Source organism: Podarcis bocagei (genome assembly GCF_964188305.1).
Source record: "Podarcis bocagei genome assembly, chromosome: 4".
In the NCBI taxonomy this organism is placed as follows: Eukaryota; Metazoa; Chordata; class Lepidosauria; order Squamata; family Lacertidae; genus Podarcis; species Podarcis bocagei.
The window spans coordinates 41,019,093-41,041,306 of record NC_138128.1 but is presented as its reverse complement, the minus strand read 5'-3'; the positions used below and the strand labels follow the sequence as shown (position 1 = coordinate 41,041,306).

The following is a 22,214-nucleotide window of genomic DNA, read 5'->3' as shown; positions in this document are numbered from 1 at the left end:
TATTTATCAGGGAAAAGTTGGAAACGTTTATCCATGTTCCCTTATTAGCACTGCCGTCTTGGAAAGTAGGCATTTAATGTAAAAGCCGGTGTTTTATTTGCCAAGCCCCACTTCCCTAGGGGTGCAGCTCAACTGTCAGATCAATTCTTCCTCAGTTCATCCTCCCGTAGAAGCTCCCTGACGGGCTTGGCAGTTTCTGCGAGGAGGAGGACTAACCCATCTGCCTGCGCAGGAAGGGCCAGGAGCAAAATCGGCCAGGGAGCTGTCGGCGGCTGTGCCACCGGACAGGGCTATCTCCCATTGGTTGGTCGTGTTGCTATGGAAACGTGGGACGCTGCTGCTGCTGCGGTGGTGCGTAGGAGCCATTGCCGAATTCCTCTAATCAGGTACCGTCTGCCTATCTAGCCCTTGCAGTTCTTGGGGCAATAGAGTCCCTTCGGAGTTTCAAGAGCAGGAAACGAGAGTTTTCAAGTGAGACTCATCTCTGAGTAATCATAATGCATTGGAACGGCCTGCAAATGTGGCGGTCCTAATGATTAGAAATGACACCACAAGTTACTAGGGCAGTGCTGGGAAGTGACTAAGGCTGCAATGCTAAACACTTTTACTAGGGAGTAAATCCCACTGGACACAGACTTACTTCCAAGTAAACGTGCTGCAAAAGCCATAGTTGGTGCTTCATAGCCCTAAATTATATTTAATTAGCAAAGTGCCTTGATGATGATTCTCCAGGCTGGGCAGTAGTGTTACATAGTGACCTTATGTTTTGGCGTTTTTGTTTTGGCAGCACTATGGCCAGCAGGAAGAAAGAATTAGCTTTGCAGGTCAGTAAGTGAGCTTAATGTTTCAAATGTGGCATTTCATTCTGTTAGAGTTTGGTATTTCCGGCTTGTTTGGAAGAGAGGGTGGTTCGGGCGCAATGCTGTATTGTATTCTGCCAGTGAAACCTTCCTACAATGGCATAGATTTAAAATAGAAAGCAGTAGTTCTAAATGGATTTACCAGTCTCCCAGGGCAACAAGAAGCAGTAATGCAATTGCTTTCATCATTTGATGAATCAGAAAGGAAATGTAAGAGCCGATTTAAACGAATCCCTACAGTTCACTTTTCCAGGGACTAGTCACTGACACAGGGTGTTATATTAATCAGAATGAGGTAAAATAAGAACCAAAGACTGAAGAGTGAGCTGTATGATAATTGGAGCAGACTCAATTTTTAAATCTTCAAATACAACTTGAAATACAAATCAAATATTCTAAGAAAGACACTAAACCAGGTTTAGCCCTTCATTTGTAGGGCTTCTCTGTTAACTTTAGATTCAGGTAGGCAGCAGTGTTGGTCTGACACAGTTGAAATAAATTAAAAAATTAAAAAATTGTCCAGTAGCACTTTAGAGACCCACTAAGTTTGTTCTGGGTATAAGCTTTTGTGTGCATGCACACTCCTTCAGATACACTGTTAACTTTATCTTCATTAAGACCTAGGGTAAAACGGATAAATTATCCTTTCAGATTGGCTATGTTGATTTGGATGTCTCCAAAGTCAACAACAACAAAAACTAGCATGGGTATCAAAACACAGTATTAGTCCAAATATACATGCATGTGTGTTTTCATTTTTATCCTAGGTTTTAATGAGGTTCAGGCTGGCCAAGGGAATGTGCTTGCTTACTTTTGGAAGGGATGCGATACCAGTTCTAGTGTTTGTGAGATGCAATTAGGAGAGGCACATGTTGGAATAGGCCTCCCTCCTCCTTGCTATTGCCCATTTGTTTGCCTGTTTCCTCTGGGCCCAATCTACAAAATATCCAGAAGGAGATCTCAAAGTAAGTGGAAGTTGGTGCACCGTGACCTCTGTTGTCAACTGCTTGCATGCTCAGAGAGAACAGGAGGATGGGTAGGCAGAAAGGAGACGCAGCATGAGCAGGAAGCTCTGATTGCCAGCAATGGGCAGCCCTGCAAGAATGTAAGCATCAGTATGTGCCCAGTAATGTCAACCTCTAATGTTGGCCCTGAGGGGCTGCCTGAGTGATGTGATCTGTCCAGCCTGCACAACAAATACTTTGTTGGAAATGCATGGATTACCGTAATATTCTATGTTTCATGAATCTTTTATCATAAAGTTGTTATGATGCATATTTATTTACAAGTAGTCCCATTGGCATCAGTGTCCTTCCTTCTCCTCTAGGCTGTGTGAGAAAGTATCTTAGATAATTTGCAAACTTCCATTTGAAGACAAATTATACTGGTAGTATGCAGCTGGTTGCCAGAAAAGGAATGAGTTTGCATCTTGAGCGCAGTTAGACACTACCCTATAACTGAAACATACTGGTGTAGTTTAGTCATCTGGTGTCTGGAGACAAGCATGTATGATCTCAGTGGCACTTTGGACGTAAGAACATGAATAGATGAATAGTAATACATATCCTATCTTTCATTCATAAAACATGGTTAAAGAACCACGTAAGAAAAGATGGGAATGTGTTTGCAATTCCTTTATTATAAATTGCTCCGTATGGAATATAATCTCTATAAATCCTGCCATCAAGTGGCCAGAAGAAGAAATTGATTATTATTTCAATCCTGTTAACTACTTACATTAGAGTAGACATATTGATTTCACTGGAACGGCTCCCATGTGGCTCTAAGTCAGCTACTTATAGGCTGACCTCAAAGTGCTTTGCCATAAACAAAGTGCAGCCATCTGTTAATTAAATGTTTTGAGGTCTGATATGCTGGACTATACAACAGAAGCAAGAACATATTTACTCTGAAATGAGTTGCTTGAGAATTATTTCCTGGGATGCGTGCAATCACGCAATGGGATTCTATGCCTGTTTCTTTTCAGATAAAAGTTAAATGGGTTTAAACAGTGCTTTTTCTGGGCGTATGCAGGGGTATGTATACCCCTAAACATTTTGTGAATCATTGTACTTTTGCCCATTCACTGTATTTATTTTCTCCAAATTGAACTATAAAATGGTGATTTTCTTGAGTCAAAATGAGAGTTTAAATAGATCTGCATCATTCATGTCTTACAAGCAGACTTCCATTTACCAAAATATTAATATCCACATTGGGCCGTGTGTTGGTAGCATAATGCTATCTTAAAATTAGATTCTTAGAGTTGGGAAAGACTTCAGAAGTCATCTAACTGCCCTGAACTCCTGGCCTACCTGGCGCCAAGTCAGTACAGTATGTAAAGTCGTCAGTCCACATGTCCAAAGTCCAAACCGAAGGCACCATCATCCTTCAGAGATCCTGAAGCATCCAAGCTGAGGGCCAACAACATGAGCAGACACAGCTTCCTAGCTCTGCTGCCCCTTTTATACTTTGCATGCTGACTGAAGCACATAGGCGCCGACTCCATGGGGCTTGAGGGGGCTCGAGCCCCCTCAAAAATTTTTTTGGGGGGGCTCAGCCCCCCCAATAATCTCGGGCGGGCGCCCTTCCAGCAGAGCGCCGCCGCCGTCCCCCGCCTCCTCCCAACCTGCTCCTTCGCCAGCCAGCCAGCCGCGCGCCCTAATCGGAGAGCCCCGGCCAAGGCACTGCCGGAAATCCCGCGAGAACAGGGGAATCCCGACTGGCCACACCTCCCAGCCAGCCAATCGGCTGGCTGGGGGCGTGGCTTGCCCTATTTAGGGCCGGAGCCACTTTATTTGCATATTCATGAGCTTATTTATTATTCATGAGCTTTCCCGGGCCCCCCCAACATTTTTTCTAAGTCCGCGTCCCTGCTGAAGCATCTGGGCTTCAGTCATGTGACCCTCAGCTGTTCCAAGCCTGTTCTAGCTGAGGAAACAGACACATCCTCCCAGAGGTAGTGAGCCCCACATGGCCAGCCAGGGAGCTAAGCTGTGGCTCCTTGCCTGCCTCAGCCTTCCAGAGTGCTCCACCCACTGCTCCCTATGCTTCAGAGCCTGCCATGCTCCTGGAAAAAGGGGCCCCTCTGGCTCTGGGTCCAGCTGTTCTGGTTCCTGTGCACTGACCCCCCATCCCCTCGCCATCCTCTGTCATCCTGTGAGTACTTCCTACACCAACCTCTCCCACAGCTGTCAACGCTTCCCCTTTTAAAAGGGAAATTCCCTTATTCCGAATAGGATTCCTCGCAAGAAAAGGGAAAAGTTGACAGCTATGACCTCTCCGTCGCCATCCCCGGCTTGCCTGTGTGTCCCAGTCCTAGCCACACCCCTCATCAGGATCCTCTTCCGCCTCCCCATTGTCCTGCCAGTTCCTTACACTAATCAACCCACAGGTGAAACAGGAAATCCCGTGTTACAGCATCCTTGATAAGTAGTCATCTAGCTTCTGCTTAGAAACCTATAATTGAGAGGTCACCACTTCCTAAAGTTTTACTGTGCTATTGGATGTTTTTCCTAATATTTAGCCAAAATCATTTGACTTGTAATTTGAATGTGTTTATTTGAGTCCTCCTTTCTGCCTAAAGAAAGTATTTTCATGAAACTGACTTGTGACTTTGACTTTCTGACACAAAAATCTTAGTTGCCCCCTTGCTAATTTACCAAATCTCCTTTCAGGTAGCTATTCTGCTTTATTGAAAGCTTTCTCAGTTATATTTCATTTACACACAGATGGTTGTTAATAATCAGGAACTTTGGGAAGAAATGCTGGGTTCCAAAGGTTTGATTGGTAAGACCTTAGCTGTAAACATGGCATGGCTCTCTGTTGCTGTTCATAAATACTAGTACTAGTATACTGTGGCCTCTGATCACCAACCCTCTGCCATTCTCCCATTAATCCCCTAGAACTTCTCTTTTCACCTCCTGCAGCTACTAAGCTTGTTTTGCACCTTCCCAACCCCATTTTCTGAAGCTTCTTCTGTTCTGTTCTACAGTCCCACTTTACATCCTTCTTTTCAGCTTACCACTCATGCGCACACCTCCATTCTTTTGTGCAACCCCCTTGCACACAACGCTCCCATGGTAACCTCTTGTATCTTCTTCCTCCCATACATTGCAAGTACTAAGCATCCTTTTCACCTTCCACACTGAAGCCACCATCCCCTCCTGTTCTTCAGGTTCTTTCTTGCCCCTGCTTTCATCTGCAACCCTATTCCCATTGCTCCTTCCTTTTTTCGCAGCCCCCATTTTCACCTTCACCACTTTTTCTTTCCCTCCTCCTCTTTTCCCGCCAACAACCCCCACTTCCATGTTTCCTCCTCTCTTATTTTGCCATCTCCCCTTTGTCCATATATCTCATTATTATCCCTTTTCTCCCGTTTGCACGGTCCCTTGCAAACAGACCATCCTCATTTTTAAGCCTCCACCTTCCTCCTAATCTTCAGCCCCCTTTCCATGCACAGCCTGTGATGCTATATGTTACCATATCTTTAAGATGAGCAGAATCTAAGAGCAAACCTGTCAGTTAGCTTGACTTCATTTGAGAAGGTTCAGTTCAATTGATGGACGGTTCTGTTTTAAATCACTACACAGAAAATGACATATAATACTAGGATTTAGATACATTATGTGAAAGTACTATGAAAGGCCTCTGAACTTTCTCAAACACAAAGCAGCTGAATAAAGTAAGAGGGAAAAGTTTGTATACAGCAAGAAGTGAAGAACTATGAAAGGAAAAGTTATTTTAAACAACAGATGTTTGAGTAGAGCAAGCAGAGGGTGACAGTGGGAGGAAGATTGTGACTTTAAAAAATGGCAGAGGTTTGAGTAGGGCAAATGGGGGGCAACACCGAGAAAAAAGTGGTAGTTTAAAACAGGTTTTCAGTACAGCAAGAAGGGAGTTGGGTAAGGTTCTGTTGTGTTAGCTTTTTGATGTTAACTTCTGTGTAGTATTCATCTCTGTGATTTCTCCCTTCTCACACTTAAAAAACCCCAAACACTTCCCTTCTGAATACTACTTTTTGTTTTCAGTGTCCTTCTAGATCCCATGTCACAGCCTCTGTTGTTGTGCAACCCTCCTTCTTTCTTGCTCCCCTCCCCAACTCTGACTCCATGCAAATCCAGGATTGTAATAAGGCATTACATGTAATAAGTCATTACAATAAGGGCTGCATGATGACAGCCTTACATTTATTTTTATATTGAGAGATATATATAAATACTGACAGTGTTTATAGGGCAGGTTAGAAAAGGAATGAGTGTTCCTGTTGTTGATGTGCCACCTTTCACCCAAACCTGTTTCTTCCAAATGTTTTGGACTACAACTCCCATCACCCCCAGCTAGCATGGCCAGTTATCAGGGATACACAGGTAGTGATAGCTAACTAATTTCATTTGCATGTGCTGAACTAAACTTTGTAGGTTCTGAAATGCCATGATTTGCTAAGTTAGCTTAATCTCTTTGTAGTGGTAGATGTTTATCAGGGCTGGTGTGGACCATGTAAAGCAGTAGTAAACCTCTTCAGGAAAATCAGGAATGAATTTGGTGATGACCTCCTTCATTTTGCTGTGGTAAGAGACGGCTTCAAATTTATATAGTAGGTGTAGCTACTGTGGTGCATTCCTGACATTGTCAGACTCCAACTCCCATCAACCCCCATTAGCATAGCCAGTGCTCAGGGATGGTGGGAAAATCATATGGATGGATCCATTAAGAATAGTTGGCAAAGATAAATGCCTATGAGGCAAGCAGATAAAACAGGCAATTCATCTTGCTTCAGTGGGCTAAATAAAGCCGCAGTTCTATACACTAAGGTAGGGAACAGTTTTTCAGTCCTGGGGCTGCATTTCCTTATGCCAAATCTTCCAGGCGTAGCAGGTCCAGCAGTCGGCAGAGCAAGACTACAATGGGTGGGAGCAAAGCTGGCAGTGGACAGAGATACTCCACACTCTCCCTCACAAAACACAGCCTCCCCTTCCTGTGAGCTCCTCTCCCCTGCTCTGGCTAATAAGGAAACATTGTGGTTAGAGATCTCTGAAACCCATTGTCATAACACAAGTCTTCAGGCATTAATTATTGCTTGAAGAGGGACCATGGGTAGAGCAGAGATATGGGGATCCAACTTTAACCCTGCCACTCTGCTCAAGCCCTGATCTTCCAAGGTTCTCATTTGGCTTAGGGAGCCTTCCCAAACAGATATACAAGGCTCTCTGCTGTAGCTGTTTGCAGAGGCCAGAGAAATCACAGGGCTATGGGGGCAAAGCTAAATGTGCATCTGAACAGGTGTTTATCCAATCAGGTATAGGGAACCGAGGGGCCTCCAGATATTGTTGGACTCCAGTTCCCATCATTCCTGTTAGTGTGACAAATGGTCAGGGATGATGTGTGTTGCAGTCCAGCAATAACTGGGAAGCACCAGGTTCTAGAGCAATTCTGCTCTAGGTGTTTTTCTGGTCTACCCAAAGGGTGCTTCTGTAAGTTGTTATTATTATTATTATTATTATTACTGCTACTATTATTTTACTTATTAAATTTGTATACAATACTGCCCTTCTTACACAGATCTCAGGGCAGTTCACAACATAAATGCTCTTAGTAAGTTGTCTGCTTGTTTACTTTTTATTTAGGCTGAAGTAGATTCAGTTGATGCCCTAGAGAAATATCGTGGAAAATGTGAACCTACGTTTCTATTTTATGCTGTAAGTTGGTACATTTGAAACCCGCGATGTCTTTTAAACCTGTTTGACTTTAAACTTGCTCCACTATGCTCTGGCGTGTATTATGTATTAAACATGTGTTTTTGCTCGTATCAATGAATTTGAACTTGCTGGCAGCTGGAGATATATGTTGTTGCTGGGAATCGTATTTTTATATTTCAGATATTACCCTAGTTTGTATTTCCCCTCATTCTCTATGCATACGGTAACCTAAAATACTTTCCACAGTAGTTGTAACTTACGTAGCTTATATAAATGTATATAACCATAAGATTAAACAAGACAGAGATTAGGATGCTATAAATATTAAGAATGTAATTAGTAGTGTCTGAATAAATTAGGCATCTTAGGGTAAAGGGGGGAAAGCCTTCAAGAGAGATTAGCACACTTAGCAATTATCCACTCCTCCATTTGTTGGTGCAAATAGCAACCAGGTTTTCTGCAGTTTGCCATTCCTTCTGATTCATTGCTAAAGAGTGGGGCAAAGCAAAACTGCTCTGATCCTTGCCTACAATGCAGAAGTATGGAGGAGCCCGAGACTGGTTGGCCTTGTGGTACTTCTCTGCTAGGTGGCTGCTATGCACAGGAAACTCTGTCAGAAGAACATTGCTCAGAGTATGTAGCTCCTGGGAAGTTGAGGGAACACATAGGACCTGCAAAACAATTTGTGGTGTGGCGTGTTCCCCTTTCAAGATTACAACTACTCCATTTCTCTTCTTCATCCCAGTGTTGGACTCTGCAGTTGGACAGCATTCCATGGCCAATTATCACAATTGGCCCACTCTGCAGGGTTCCCCCCAAAATAGTTCTTGTACTTGTTCAGACAGTTTAATGAGTCTCCTTCCTGTGTGGGAGTGTTGTTCCTTTGGTTATGTAAGCAATGCCACTCACAACCTAAGCACCGGAAGTGGAAGGGAATGATATGCTTGCTTCCTGTGGAACGGGTCGTACTACAAATGAATAGGATGAGTCAGCAAAAACATTTGCCCCAAGTAGTGTGGAAGTCAAATAACTTGACTTTAATGGATTGGGGGCAATAAATTATCACTGGGTAAATTATTTTATGGTGCAATAATATACATGTCTACTCAGAAGTAAGTCCCACTGATTTCAATGAGGCTTACTTCTAGGTAAGTGGGTTTAGGATTGCAGCCAAAATCAATCTTAGGAGTTTGCCAACCAGTTAAGGAATTAAATTTGCATACATTTGCATGTGCCTAAAAACATTGTTTCTGAAGGAAGAAGCATCTCCTCGTTGTTTTTTTGACATTGCAGAGATAAGGGGAATGCCTCTTTTAAGATAGTGCTTGACTTCTTCAGTTTTTACAAGTGTTTATATTAAAAATAATTATTCTTTCTAATCTGCCTCATTACTTGGGACCACTTTCTAGCCAGTTAAAACAAGGTTCTGTTTATTGATCAAAAAAATGAAATGGTTCAGCCTTGCAACCCTACCTGTGAGGCATCCCATGCTTCAATCCTCTCCTTCCTCTTGTTCTGTGATTCTGGGTCTTCAACTAACAACAGGAGAGGTTTGAAATCAGTCCATGCTTAAATATTTTTCGAAAATATTTTTTGCTGTCTTTATAGCAGCATAGCATTTGTTGGCAGGATAAGAAGACCCAGACTCCACCATTGGTAATATTAATGCTTGTGTTGACGCAAATTACATTTGTAAACTATATTGGCAATTATTTTCTATTTTCTGTCAGGGGGGAGAGTTGGTAGCAGTTGTAAGAGGAGCAAATGCACCATTGCTACAGAAAACAATTCAGGAGCAGCTAGAGGCGGAAAAGAAGGTCTTGGATCATGGAGCAGATAGAGTGGTGGTAATCTAACCTCTTCGATTTTGTTTGAATTTCTTTTAAGTTGCGTCTTTGATTAGACGCAGGGGGGTTGTGGGCCATCTAGGCTGTTAGTAGCATCCTCTACTAACCGTAAGAGCATGTGCAGCCTTGCTTAATGCAAGAAATACAGTAAGAGCATGTGCAGCCTTGCTTAATGCAAGTGGCTGTCTGCTTGAACACCTCTAACAAGGGAGAGACCACCACTCCTCAGGGTTGACTATTGTTGAACTGTTTGTACTGTTAAGAGGTTTCTCCTAATGTTTGCTGCCTCTTAGCTGGTCCATCAACTGTTGTTATCAGCTGATGTTCCTAGGTCCTTGTTTCCAAATTCTGTGTAGACTGGGACGTAACTCTGCTTCCATTATTATCTCAGTTTTAATGTTGCCTAGTGTGTGTCTACTTGGGACGCGGGTGGCGCTGGGGGAAAACCTCAGCGCCTAGGGCTTGCCGATTGCATGGTCGGCGGTTCGAATCCCCGCGGCGGGGTGAGCTCCCGTCTTTCGGTCCCAGCTCCTGCCCACCTAGCAGTTCGAAAGCACCCCTAAGTGCAAGTAGATAAATAGGTACCGCTTTCTAGCGGGAAGGTAAACGGCGTTTCCGTGTGCTGCACTGGTGCCGGCTCGCCAGAGCAGCTTCGTCATGCTGGCCACGTGACTCGGAAGTGTCTCCGGACAGCGCTGGCCCCGGCCTCTTAAGTGAGATGGGCGCACAACCCTAGAGTCGGACACGACTGGCCCGTACGGGCAGGGGTACCTTTACCTTTAGTGTGTGTCTACTTGAAGGGCAACTGAATAAAAAAGTGAGAGTACTCATGTCCTTCAAATAGATACCCAGTTTCCACTTGCTGGAAAATGGAGATTCTGAAAGGAGTAACCCTATGGCCAGAGCCTGGCACTTGATCCTCTTTTGTCAAGTATTTTGCCTTTTGGTGTTGAGCAGGGGAAGGGAGAAGGTTTTGATTCCCTGGTGGGGTCCAGCACTGGGGCTGTAGTCCCTGAGAGTCCTGGCTCAAGGATACTGAGTTCAGAGTTCCATTTCTTATGGTCTTGACATCTGATGGAAAGGTGTTCCACAGGCACCCCTTCCCCTCTAAGTACAGTGGTACCTCGTTTTAAGTGGGGAGGGAAGGAAAAACATAGAAGGGACAAGGAGCACCGAGAGGGGTGTGCGGAGAAGCAGCTGGCTAAGAATGCAGGAGAGGGGTTTGACCGGAGGGAGGAAAGGAAGGCAAAAGTTCCCCCCACGCACCCACCCAAGCCAGCCAGCTCTCCCCCCCCCCCTGCATGTTGCAGCACCGGAGCACGAGAGGAATTAGAAGGAAGGACGCTCTGCTTTCCCCTCTGCTTGCCTGGAGGGGAGGGGTTTTCTCTGCTCTTTGTTCCGTTTGAGCAAACACAGTAACAAACAGAAGCGTGTGGGCAGTAAGACCCTGAGGCAGAATGCAGGAAAGCAGCAGCTTCCTCTTTTCAAGGCTTCCCTTCTCCTGACGATTGATATTTGCCTGATTTTTGCCTTCACTCGCGCCTGTCGGCTCCAGGGACCACACATTCGCTCAATAACACGCACAGACATTTCCCCTTACTTTTTAGGAGAAATAATCTGCGTGTTATAGAGGGGAAAATACGGTAATTCATTCTGGAGGTCCATTCTTAACCTGAAACTGTTCATAACTTGAAGCACCACTTTAGCTAATGGGGCCTCCTGCTGCTGCCGCGTGATTTCTGTTCTCATCCTGAAGCAAAGTTCTTAACCCGAGGTACTATTTCTGGGTTAGCAGAGTCTGTAACCTGAAGCGTTTGCAACCCGAGGTACCACTGTATGTGTCCAAGTCACTGCTGATCATCTGGGTTATGGCACAGATGGCTCTGTATGCATACACGTTATGGGTTTCAGAGGCTGCAGGAATCTCTGGCACCTGTGGAGAATGTTATGCATCTCTTCCTCTGAGCATCCTCTACTAACAGTGAGAGCATGTGCAGCTTCTTCCCTCAGCTCCTGAGTATTCATGAATTCAACAACACATTCATTATCCATCAGATTGTAACCATTTGTTAATAAAAACCAGCTCCAGAGGTAAAAATGTAAAATACTAATAGATCTCATTTTGGAAAAATGGACAAAACACACCACCAACGAAACAAAAAAAAACCCTATTACTAAAAATAACCATTGTCTATTACATAACACTAGTCTTCATTAAAATGTAGTTTTTCTAAAACAGTCTGCAACCTACACCGTCGTATGCTTTGATACTAGATCCAGGATGAAGCGATTCCTACAGAAGTGAGTACTGCCATTGAGGGAGAGGAAGCAGAAGATGGGGAAGAAGAGGAGGAGGAGGAAGAAGCAGCAGCAGCAGCAGCAGGTATTTGGCTGTACTCAGTGGCATATAGGTAATACCATTTATATAGTTAAAAAATTACCCTTGCACAAGAAGGTAAGCAATCTCAGATTGGATTTTTGCCACTGCTCTACTTTAGATTTTGTCACTGATATTACTCATCCCAGAAGCAGCATCTTCTGGGTTTATGTAGATAAGTGAGGCTTGTGTTGTCAAATTTCTTGGCAGAGCTGTGAATGCTGAGTTGCAGCAAAGTCTAAGGGACTAGGCTCCATTGCTTAGGAAATGTCACTTTCTCTCCTCCCAGTATGCTTTAGAAAACCATTCTTATGATATATTTTGGGCTATCATAGTACTAGGCTTTGATGGTTTAAAAAAAAACCAGAAAAATTGAAAGAGTGTTTAATTTTACGGTTTTATACTGATCCAAAAGGCCGAAGCAATTTCACAGTGTAAATATCAAGCAGATATCCCTCCTTTGATGTTCTTCCAGGGTCTGCTTTCTTCTTATGCTAATTTCCTCTCATGCTTTCTTCCTAGATTAATTCACCAATTGATGCTTTCTGGAACTGGCTTTCTCACTATCATTTGGAGCTGATGAGTAATGCTACAGACAAGTTTTCTCTAATATAAGTGTAAAAAATTAAATGGCTACATATTGCCATAAGCAGCAGCAATGTGTTTCAGGTTGGAGTAGTCTATGAAAAGAATTACAGATGTTTAGGAAAGCCTTGTTACAAATCTGACTATCAGGTCAATACTATTCAAGACAGCATATATGGACAGTAGGAGAGCTTTGCTGGGCTTATCTCATTCAATATCAGATCAAAGGCTTATTTAACCCTGCATCCTGTTCCCCATATGTGTCTATGGAAAGCTCAAAAGCTGGGTAAGAGCACAATAGCTTTCTGCTGCAGTTGTTCCCCTAGAATGGGCACTCTGAGCTATGATGTCTCTGATCCTACAGGCAATATGCAAACATCATAATCTGTAGCCACTGATAGATTTATCTTCCATCATGATGATGATGCGTGCCACACAGGTTTGTGGTGTCCTCAGGTGCACTGGGGAAGACTATCCTGTTGTCATGTACAATTGTCGGTCTAGTCAGCTTTTGTACATTGGCACATCATCTTGTCCTGTGCCAGAGGCAGCAAAATGTCTTGGGTCAGCCTTGACTCTGATTGACACTCTGGATCAAAGGCTTTCCATACAGAACAGAGCTGATATAACAATTTTGCAAACCCTTTGGATATATGTGAATGAGCTAAACTGTAAACTTGCCGAAGAAACTGTAAACTTTCACAACAGAAATGTTATGATTGATCTTGCACAGTGTTGGTTTTGTCACTGGAATCAATTTTCTAAGCTTAGTAGGGACTCAAAGATTTATCAACATGTGAATTTACAGTGGCTGTGTTGAATTCTGATATGGTGGCTCATGCAAGACTTGCCAGATTGGAAGTGTGGCTTTTTGTGAGACAGGCAAACCACCTAACGCACGTTTGCTTCTTGTGGTTATTATTATCAGTGACTCATGCATTTTCTGGCATTGCTTTTCTCTTTGAGAATACTTGCACCTGATTACTGTTTTAATAAAGAAATTCAAGTAATTACAGATTTGTTTTTCTTTTCCACATCCACAATTTAGAGCTCTGCTATCTGGCCTTAACAGAAAGTCATGAGATGCTTCATGGCAAAGAAACCACGAAGATTCCTTTGTGCAAAGGAGGTCCACCACTAGGCAGGGAGCGGGTGACACTGTGGTCTAAACCACTGAGCCTCCTGGGCTTGCTGAGTGGAAGGTCTGCTGTTCAAATCTGCACAGAGTGGTGAGATCTTGTTGCTCTGTCCCAGCTTCTGCCAACCTAGCAGTTCAAAAGCATACCAGTGCGAGTAGAAAAATAGGTACCACTGTGGTGAGAAGGTTTCCGTGCACTCTGGCACTTGTCATGGTGTCCTGTTGCCCCAGAAGTGGTTTAGTCATGCAGGCCACATGACTTGGAAAGCTGTCTGAAGACAAACACCGGCTCCCTCGGCCTGAAGTGAGATGAGCACCACACTCCATAGTCACCTTTGACTGGATTTAACCATCTAGGGGTCCTTTACTTTTACTCTTACCATAGAGGTCTCCAAATGGGAAAGAACAGCAGTCTAAGCAGGATGCGCCATCATAACTGACATTGCATAATCCTACTACCAAATAAGACTCAGTGAGTTCAATGGGATTTAATTCCAGTTAATTGACCCCTAGCTAGTGCAGGTGGCGCTGTGGTCTAAACCACTGAGCCTAGGGCTTGCTGATCGGAAGGTCGGCGGTTCAAATCCCTGTGATGGGGTGAGCTCCCATTGCTCAGTTCCAGCTCCTGCCAACCTAGCAGTTCGAAAGCACAGGTAGATAAATAGGTACCGCTCCGGCGGGAAGGTAAACGCTGTTTCCATGTGCTGCTCTGATTTCGCCAGAAGCGACTTAAGTCATGCTGGCCACATGACCTGGAAAAACTGTCTGCGGACAAACGTCAGCTCCCTCAGTCAGTAAAGCAAGATGAGTGCTGCAACCCCCGAGTTGTTCACGACTGGACTTAACTGTCAGGGGTCCTTTATCTTTTTTTTTTAGTACCTTTACCTTAGCTGATACCATGCACACTCCTTAGAATGTAACATACTAAGGTGTATCTCAGTATCTTAATTGGTGTCTTGTACATGCCTACCATAAAAGGTGTTGAGAAGAAAACGCCGCTCCAGAAAGCACAGAATGGAGCAACATCACCAGCCACATGGTTAGTATCCATAACAATGTGACCATTCAGCTGCTGTATCTTGACATTCCTGCCCCAGGACCAGCTGCCTGGGATGCCTGAATATCAGCTAGCTGCATGGGAGGCTACTTGAGAAGAAGGGGAAGTGGATGGAAGCACATTCCTAGATCGGGCCTGACTTAGAGGCAGGAAGGAATGGAGCTTTAGCTCTTGCACAAAACTCCCAGCTTGAGTTGCCTCATTGCTGAAGCATCAGTGCTGTTCTAAACTGTAACCAATGACAAATCCCTCCCATCAGCATACAAATCAGTATGGCTAATTTGACCCAGCAACACCCCCACACACACACCGGCCTGCAACCAACCAACCATGCCCTGGGCCCTCTGGTCTCTCACTTGGTCAGCAAAAATAAGCTCCGGTCATATGCTATGCAAAAGAATGGAAGTTTGTAGACTTGATCAGAGTGGAGGACTGTGACAAAACTAGAATTCCTTCCTGTTTTCTGCCCCCTTAATCTCTGGGGGCATTAGCCGCTATGGATAGGCTGCCTGATAACTGAGTTAAATTAATGGTCCATCCAGCTTGGCATTGTTTACATTGACTGGTGATAGTGGCTCTTCTGGGTTTCAGGTGGGTCTGTTTTTCAGTCCTACCTGGAGATGGCCAGGATTGAATCTAGGACCTTCTACATGCAAAGCAAATGCTCTACCACTGACCTTCAGCACTTCTGCAACTGTTACCTATTGGCAACTATTAGCCCCCTGTCATCCCATCATAAATGACGTAAAATACTCTTATTTGTTTTTAGGTGATGAGCAGAAGCTGCCGTTAGAGGAGGCATATCTATTATGTATCTAAATGCATATGCAAATAAGCTGTCAATTAGGGAAATCCTTTTTATCTAATTTACTCAGATTACAGGCTAAAGCCCCACCCACCCCCGCATTTATCTAACGGATCCAACGTCGCCGCTCTATCAGAACCTATTGAATGAGGAACTGTTAATAATGCACTATTACATGAACTGCCCCCGCCCCCCGCTCCATTTAATATTTGAGGTTGTTGAACCTCGGAGCAGCAGCTTAAAACGCGTCCCGCGCCGAAACCTTAAATCGTATTGAATTAAAAACCACAACAGCCAGCAGCCGCGAATATACGCTCTCGGGTGCATCTCTCTTCGGCGCCAGAAGGGGGCGCTGCGAGATCGAAGGCCCGCTTGGCCCGAGCTTGGGCGTCCCCTTTAAAGCAGACGCCGGGCGGAGAAGCTGCGCTTGGGCCGGGCGGAAGTAAGTGGTGGTGGCGGCGGCGGCGGGTGCGGAATGGCTGGCGTTTCGAGGGCGCCCCCGAAGATGTGGGCTGGTGAGCTTTGTTCCTTTGCCTCGCTGGCTCAGGAGTCGGGGGGGGGGGTCGAGGGCGGGCGCCTCCCAGTTTCCCGGCATCAGGCGGCTTGGCTGGCCTTGTGTGGGGCGCAGCCCTTGCTCGACGGGGCCATAAGAGGCAGACACGCCCCGCAACCCCGTCCCTGGGCATGGCGATGCCTGCCGCTTCTAACATGGCCCGATCCTGCTCTGTGCTGCGGCGTCCTAGAGGACGGCGCCTGGGTTTTGTGGGGCGGGGAAGGGAATCCCCGGAAACCCCTCCTCTGCCAGCCTGTGGGGTGGCTGCTGTGGGGCTTTGCTCCCAGAACTGGCCCCTTCGGGTGGGTGACTGAACATGCCTCCGTGCTTTGCCCCCCCACCCACCCACTTTGGAACTTCATTGTGATTGTGTTGAAAAGCGGCCAAGCTCTCACACTGACTGCTGCAGATGACACAACCTCAGGCTTCCTTAGGAGGAGGCTTGGGTGGTTGTACGCCAATAGCAGGGATTGAGAACCTGTGGCTGTTTCTGGACTCTCCCAACTCCTGTCAGCCCCAGTCAGGTGGCTGATACTGGTTGGGGATGATAGGATCTGTAGTCGGGAAAACATCTGGACGTCCGACGTTCCTGATTTAATGGCAGGCTTCTGAGCCGTCATTGAACCTGGAAGCGAATGATGGGGCGAGGAAGTCATATGTTTCAATGCGAGGTCCCAGAGTTTCCCTTGTAGGCACCTTCTAGCTTGTGGGGGATGTAGGGCAGCAGCTGGGATAGCTCAGTCGGTGGTAGGGCATGAGACTCTTAATCTCAGGGCTGTGGGTTGGAGCCCCACATTGGGTGAAATATTCCTGCATTGCAGGGGATTGGACTAGATGAACCTTATGGTCCCTTCTAACTCTGATTCTATGATCTAATGGTGGCGGTCTGTTGACAGCTGTCGGAGAGAAATGGTTAGAGTGTGTGTGTGGGGGGGAATAATATTTCTAAAAGAATTTATACTCTGCCTTTTGGCCCTAACAAGGACCTCCAAAATTGCTTGCAACTTAAGCGGTACAAGTTGTAATCCAGACACAGGAGATTAGTATGGTTTGTGTTAGTCTGCACAGCTGACATCTTGGTGTCAATGCATGCCTGTCTTAGGATAACACGTAACTACTGTTACTTTCATATTTTTTATCTTGTACAAAAGTGAAGCAGTTGTGTGGAAATCTCACCCTCCTGTTTAAGTAGGAGTTCTTAGCCGTGACTTTTCACTTGTAGTCTGCGTATTGCCACTGCTGCAGGTTTTCTCTGATTATTTCCATGTATCCCTATTGTAAATGTGGCATGTGAACTGTTCTATATCAGTTACAGGTGTTTGGGCTCTGGAAGCAGATGTACTTTAAACTTCCCTCCTCCTATCAAGTGGCTGCTTTCTGACAGCTGGGAACAGGAAAGATGGGAGATGAACTGAAGATGGAGAGTCAAAACCTTGACCAAGATCAAGGTCCCTTTGTGGCGGATGAATCAAGTCAGCAGCCATTGTGCCAGGAAACCTCTTCCCCCAAGCTGTCTGTGACTGAACTGAGTAGAGAGTTGGACTCCAAGAGTGAGCTGGTAAGACACTGCTGCCTGTCTTTTGTCTAAAGAATGAATTGTTGCTGTCCTTCATTATACATTATACATTGTTATGTGCTACTGTTTACTTTTGTAGTGTTAGCTAATCGGGATTTTAAAAAATAGGTTGCAGGTGCTAGTTTCAAGTTCATGCTATAACAACCTCTTTACACGTGCACAAAATATTTTTATGTCAGTTTTATTTCTTCAGATTTTTGGATTGGATCATACATTAATATATTGTTTGGTTCATGTAGTTGCAGTGGGTTGGTTCCAGAGAAGTGTAGTCAGGACTCCACTTGGGAAACAGGGCTTTCCTGCCTCCTCAGACTCCTTGTGCTTCCCCAAAAAACCACTCTTGGAGTTAGAGGGACCCACACAATTTGTATCTCCTCTAACTATAGGGAAAAGAGGCATTGGTTTGTGGCCAGAGTGCTTTTTTAGCATCAGAAATCAAGCTTATATTTTTTTTTAAAGATATTTATTAGAGTTTAAGTACAGTATTACAAAAAGAAAAGAAAAAAAGAAATATAAGCAATGAACAGTTACAAAACCTCCAAAACAAAAAACAAAAAAACAAAACAAAACATCAACAGTGCATCAAAACATTTAAAAAGAAAAAAAACATTTAAAAAACACCAACCTCTAAAAAAAATAGAGGGGGGAAAAACAAAAAAGACCCCGTATTTTCATATCCTTATCTTTCATTTGCTTATTTCCTCGACTTCCTCACACCTCCTTTTTTGTATTCTAGTTCACAGAAATCAAGCTTATAGTGCTTTACTTCACACACTGAAAAGTATTAGACAAACTGCGGAGTGACTGGAAGTCATCTACTGTACTGTGTCATCTATTATCTGTTCTAAGATGCTGTGTCTAGTATGTTTTGGGCTGCTTTTGCAGCTGAATGGGTAGATTTGTTACGTCATATGGGTTGTTCTGTTGTCTTATTTTGATGTGGATGAAGATGGCTGAGTGCTGGAAGATTAACACTCCCCCCCCATATAAGTCCTAGAGAATTCTAAAATGAAAGGGGAAAAGTGGGGCCTGTAATGTTAATTAAAATGTTCTTAAAGCAAATAGGAATCATTTGGGGGGTGGGGGAAGTTTTCAGACAAACAATAATTATTGTGTGTACAGTCTTCCTTCAGTCATAACAGTTCCCAAAGTGGCTTTCAGTGAACCAAAGCTAAAAACAGTTCTCAAAATAATAAATTGCTTAAAGTACCAGAAGGTGGCACTGGATGCATGCATTATTATACCTTCTTGCACTCCCAGATATTACGACTCAGGAGTAGGGACCCTCTGGCCTGCAGGCCAAACTTGGCCCATAAGGCTGCTTCGCCCAAACCACACCCACTTGCCCCACACCTGGTATCATGTGACAGATAGCTATGCAACTGTCAGAGCACAACCGGGAGCCTTATAAAGCTCTCCTGATTGTTCAGTGGCAAAGGAAAGCAGGTTTTGATTGTACTGTCCATTAGCTGATGGACTCTAGAGCCGAAGCTTCCTGGATCATCTGCACATGGTGCTTTGAAGTCCTGACTTCAGAATTTCAAAGCATCCAATCACTTGACATCATTGTGACCTAAAGTGTTTGACAGCTGGGCATTCTTGCAGGGTCTGTGACCCCTGTTCTAGCTGCTCTCTTTACCCCTTCATACCGCACTTTATGTAGTTCTTAGGGGCATTCAGATGCAGACTGTTGGAAGTGCTTATACAACAGCTAAACAGATTTTGACAATTTGAGCAATGGAGACTGCAATTCCAATTCCTTAAGTGCCATCCTGCTGCAGCAGAGGGGAAAGACGGACATGGTCATCCTTTTTCTGGTTCTCACCTTCAGGCTTTGATGTTTTCATTACCAGAAAGTCCTGGGTTTTATGTTGTGTTTATGATCTATGCATTTTTTGTTGCACATATCTGGTATTTACATGGTTTACACTTTTGTTCAGCCCTAGATCATTACATTGATCAAATTCCCAATTTTTCATAGTGTGTGTGTACAGTAGCTCCCAATTGAAATTTTCCTTTTGAAAGCACCGATTTTCAGAAAAGAGCACCCAGGGAAGAGTGATTAGGAGCATGAAGCATTTCACTGTCAAAAGTGGTCAGCCAACATCTTCATGATGAAGCTTAAAAATGTTTCTTTTTTTGATATAGATAGATGACAAGGAGTTTGATATTCCTCAGGTTGATACTCCCCCAACACTGGAAAGTATTTTAAATGAGGTGAGTTGAGCAGGGTAGTACAAAACCCTTATTTGCACACTGTGCTGGAAGAGCAAAATGCAAATGTGCAATTGCTCACAGACCAATTTATCATAACGTGACACTGCTCTTAAACTACCTTGGAAAATGGGACCAAGCTCCTCTAAAAATTGGCAAAGCTGTTTAATTGGCATTGTGTGTTCTTTTCTCTCTGTGTGTGCCTTTCTGAACCCACTAGTAGGATCTTATTGAGCAATCTTTGAGCAAAGTCTGTCTTTCATCCCTGTCTAATACCATGCCTAACTGGCACCTGGCAAACCCAGGCAGTACTGCTGTAAGTTCCATTAGTGCATTGCAAGGCTGGATATAGCATGGTTGGTCAGCTATGTTATTTCTGTCTCTTTTATAGACTGATGATGAAGAAGAGCCGTTTGTTCTTGAGGATCCTTCCCTTCTAAATATCGATAACATTGACACTCACTCATATGATACTTCATCTGTAGCGAGCTCTGACAGTGGCGATAGAACACACCTGAAAAGGTAACTGTTTGTGGGCAAATGCCTTGATGCGGCTCCTTTGTGATAGATGCCATCACTGACAGTCTCCAGGAACTCACTGCATAGGATTGGTAAGCAAGAGTTGGCAACTTGCGCCCCACCATGGGAGAGGAGGCATGGCAGTTGCATGAGGGGGTGTAGGAAATGGCATAAGTGCCCTCCTCTCCTGTGCCACTCATGTCCTCACAGCTCCACCCCACTGGTGGCCTTCTGAGCTGACGTATCTGTGGTGTTGCACTGTTACATGTGTCATGGTAGCATTCACATGGCTGTAGTGTATCTAGTGTTCTGCTGGCACAGTGGGACTTTAGCCCCTCATCTAGCAGTTTCTCACTACAGCACTGGGCTCTTAACTACATGTAGAGTTCTGAGAGATTGTCCTTACTTTACGAAGGAAGAAGAAGCTTCGTGATTCTTTCTCCATCCATGGCTCTGTGATACGGCTGTCCCTTCTGAAAGGAATCTCTGCTCAGATAGTTTCTGCAGCGGTAAGTAGCTTTTCTCCACTGAGGCAGATGAACAACATGGGCAGTACACAAGTCGGAAGAGACAATAGTTAGGTGGTACACTTACGATATTCATGCAGCGGGTAGAAAAGGATAAACATGAAGTTTGTTTTCCTAGTCTACAACTAACTGGGGTCTAGGGATTTGGATATGCGGTCAAGCACACTCTTCCTCTGCCTCGTGTTCTGTTTCTATTATTTATTTCTATATATTTTATTTATTTCATAGCATTTATACACTGCTTGATTTGTAAAAAAACAAACAAACAAAAAAACCCCTCAAAGCATTCTAGTGTTGTATCTGGCTCTGGTAAACTCGCAAGTGTTAGTTTGAGAATCCTGAAAAAACTGATTCTCTGGGTGATTTTAGGACTGGGTGTGAGCTCCTTTTAACTCCATTCTGGTGATGGTCACACATAATGGTAAACCCAGGAGGAGGATGCTTCTAGCCCCTGCATTTTGTAGCTTTGGGGTATTTTCCATCTGTGGGAAAAGCAAAATCCACTCTGGAGTGATCAGAACCCTTTTCTGCGCAGTCATAACCTGATGAATTCCCATATGGAATTAATCTGGTTGTGGGGGGTGTTTGAGTCAGAGCTTCAGCTTCTTAATGACAAGTGTAGGCTTAAGTTTGAACCAGATGACCCCCAAGACCCTTCCAACTTACAATTCTATGATTCTATTATTTCAAATGGCAAGTTGGGAAGCCTCACATGATTATATCTGACATGCAGATTATTTTGTGTTTCACTCTTATGATTATTGATGCTAGTTGTGTAATATATCTTTCTCTTTTAGGCCAAAGTGGATGCTGGCTTACCCACTGCAATTGTAAGTTTATGAATAACTATACAATGCTTGTTTCATTTTTTTATGTTCTTAAAGCCTTGCTCCTAGATACAGTGTTTTTGCAGACCCTGTTTCTTTCCAAAACTATTTCATTTATATTACTATATAGAATGAATGGATATGAATAATCCATGTAACAAAATAAAGGACCCAAAGCAGTGCACACAATCTGGTACTCCAGTAACCCTTGCAGTAGCTGTGATAAGCAACATTTGGATGTAAAACTAAGCTATGGATTGCCAGGCTTGGGCTCCTTAGCCATGAGAAAGAAATGGGAAACTCTTGCTTTTAATTAATGAGTTTGGTATTACCTGGTCAATCTGGAGTTAGCCTTAACCATAGTTGACTGAAACAACCCAACTTAAAATCATGGGGTGGGGTTCATTGTTGTGCTTTAATGAATGTTTGCACAAGCCTTGCAGCTTGCCAGATGGAACAGCCCCCCCCCCCCTCTCCTTCCCCTGTGTGCTGTTCTGGAGGTTCTGACACCTCCAGAGCCAATTTCAGGCACACAAAGAAAGCGAGGAGGGCAGCCCTGTCACACAAATGGAAGTCCTTATGCAGGGCTTCTGCTATAATGGGGCTCATTAGGTTATTCCAACCCATGGTT

The 22,214-nt window shown here is 44.2% G+C and overlaps 2 protein-coding genes across 12 annotated transcripts in view; both read left to right on the top strand.

Annotated features, from left to right (window-relative positions):
- On the top strand, nucleotides 1-13,477 carry LOC308586281 (thioredoxin domain-containing protein 6-like). Of its 8 annotated transcripts, none has more exons than XM_081192774.1 (9): nucleotides 334-386; nucleotides 788-824; nucleotides 1,628-1,825; nucleotides 4,592-4,649; nucleotides 6,327-6,430; nucleotides 7,487-7,558; nucleotides 9,289-9,405; nucleotides 11,680-11,788; nucleotides 12,305-13,474. In XM_081192774.1, the coding sequence occupies exons 4-9, from the start codon at nucleotides 4,592-4,594 to the stop codon at nucleotides 12,307-12,309; spliced, it is 465 nt and encodes a 154-aa protein (XP_081048900.1). In that variant the 5' UTR covers nucleotides 334-386; nucleotides 788-824; nucleotides 1,628-1,825; the 3' UTR covers nucleotides 12,310-13,474. The 8 variants fall into 8 exon arrangements, with proteins under 8 accessions (XP_081048898.1, XP_081048894.1, XP_081048900.1 ...); XM_081192775.1 differs by lacking the exon at nucleotides 1,628-1,825 and adding an exon at nucleotides 2,848-2,896 and having other exon boundaries at nucleotides 362-386; nucleotides 12,305-13,475; XM_081192768.1 differs by lacking the exon at nucleotides 1,628-1,825 and having other exon boundaries at nucleotides 2-386; nucleotides 12,305-13,475.
- A 2,274-nt stretch (nucleotides 13,478-15,751) lies between these two features.
- Nucleotides 15,752-22,214, top strand: part of VPS8 (VPS8 subunit of CORVET complex) — a 92,814-nt gene continuing 86,351 nt past the window's right edge. For 2 of the 4 annotated variants that reach the window (XM_081192522.1, XM_081192525.1), the window contains exons 1-6: nucleotides 15,752-15,882; nucleotides 17,230-17,478; nucleotides 19,645-19,713; nucleotides 20,102-20,232; nucleotides 20,645-20,738; nucleotides 21,554-21,586. In XM_081192522.1, coding sequence (XP_081048648.1) covers nucleotides 17,320-17,478; nucleotides 19,645-19,713; nucleotides 20,102-20,232; nucleotides 20,645-20,738; nucleotides 21,554-21,586 — 486 coding nt within the window. In that variant the 5' untranslated portion in view covers nucleotides 15,752-15,882; nucleotides 17,230-17,319. The remainder of the gene's footprint in view (nucleotides 15,883-17,229; nucleotides 17,479-19,644; nucleotides 19,714-20,101; nucleotides 20,233-20,644; nucleotides 20,739-21,553; nucleotides 21,587-22,214) is intronic. The other 2 variants (XM_081192523.1, XM_081192524.1) reach the window with 2 other exon arrangements.

Coding starts and splice junctions, on each gene's coding strand:
- LOC308586281 (XM_081192768.1), top strand. CDS start 319: ATGGAAACGTGGGACGCTGCTGCTGCTGCGGTGGTGCGTAGGAGCCAT. Junction 825..4,591: donor AGAAAGAATTAGCTTTGCAG/GTCAGTAAGTGA, acceptor ATTTACACACAG/ATGGTTGTTAATAATCAGGA. Junction 9,406..11,679: donor ATGGAGCAGATAGAGTGGTG/GTAATCTAACCT, acceptor CTTTGATACTAG/ATCCAGGATGAAGCGATTCC.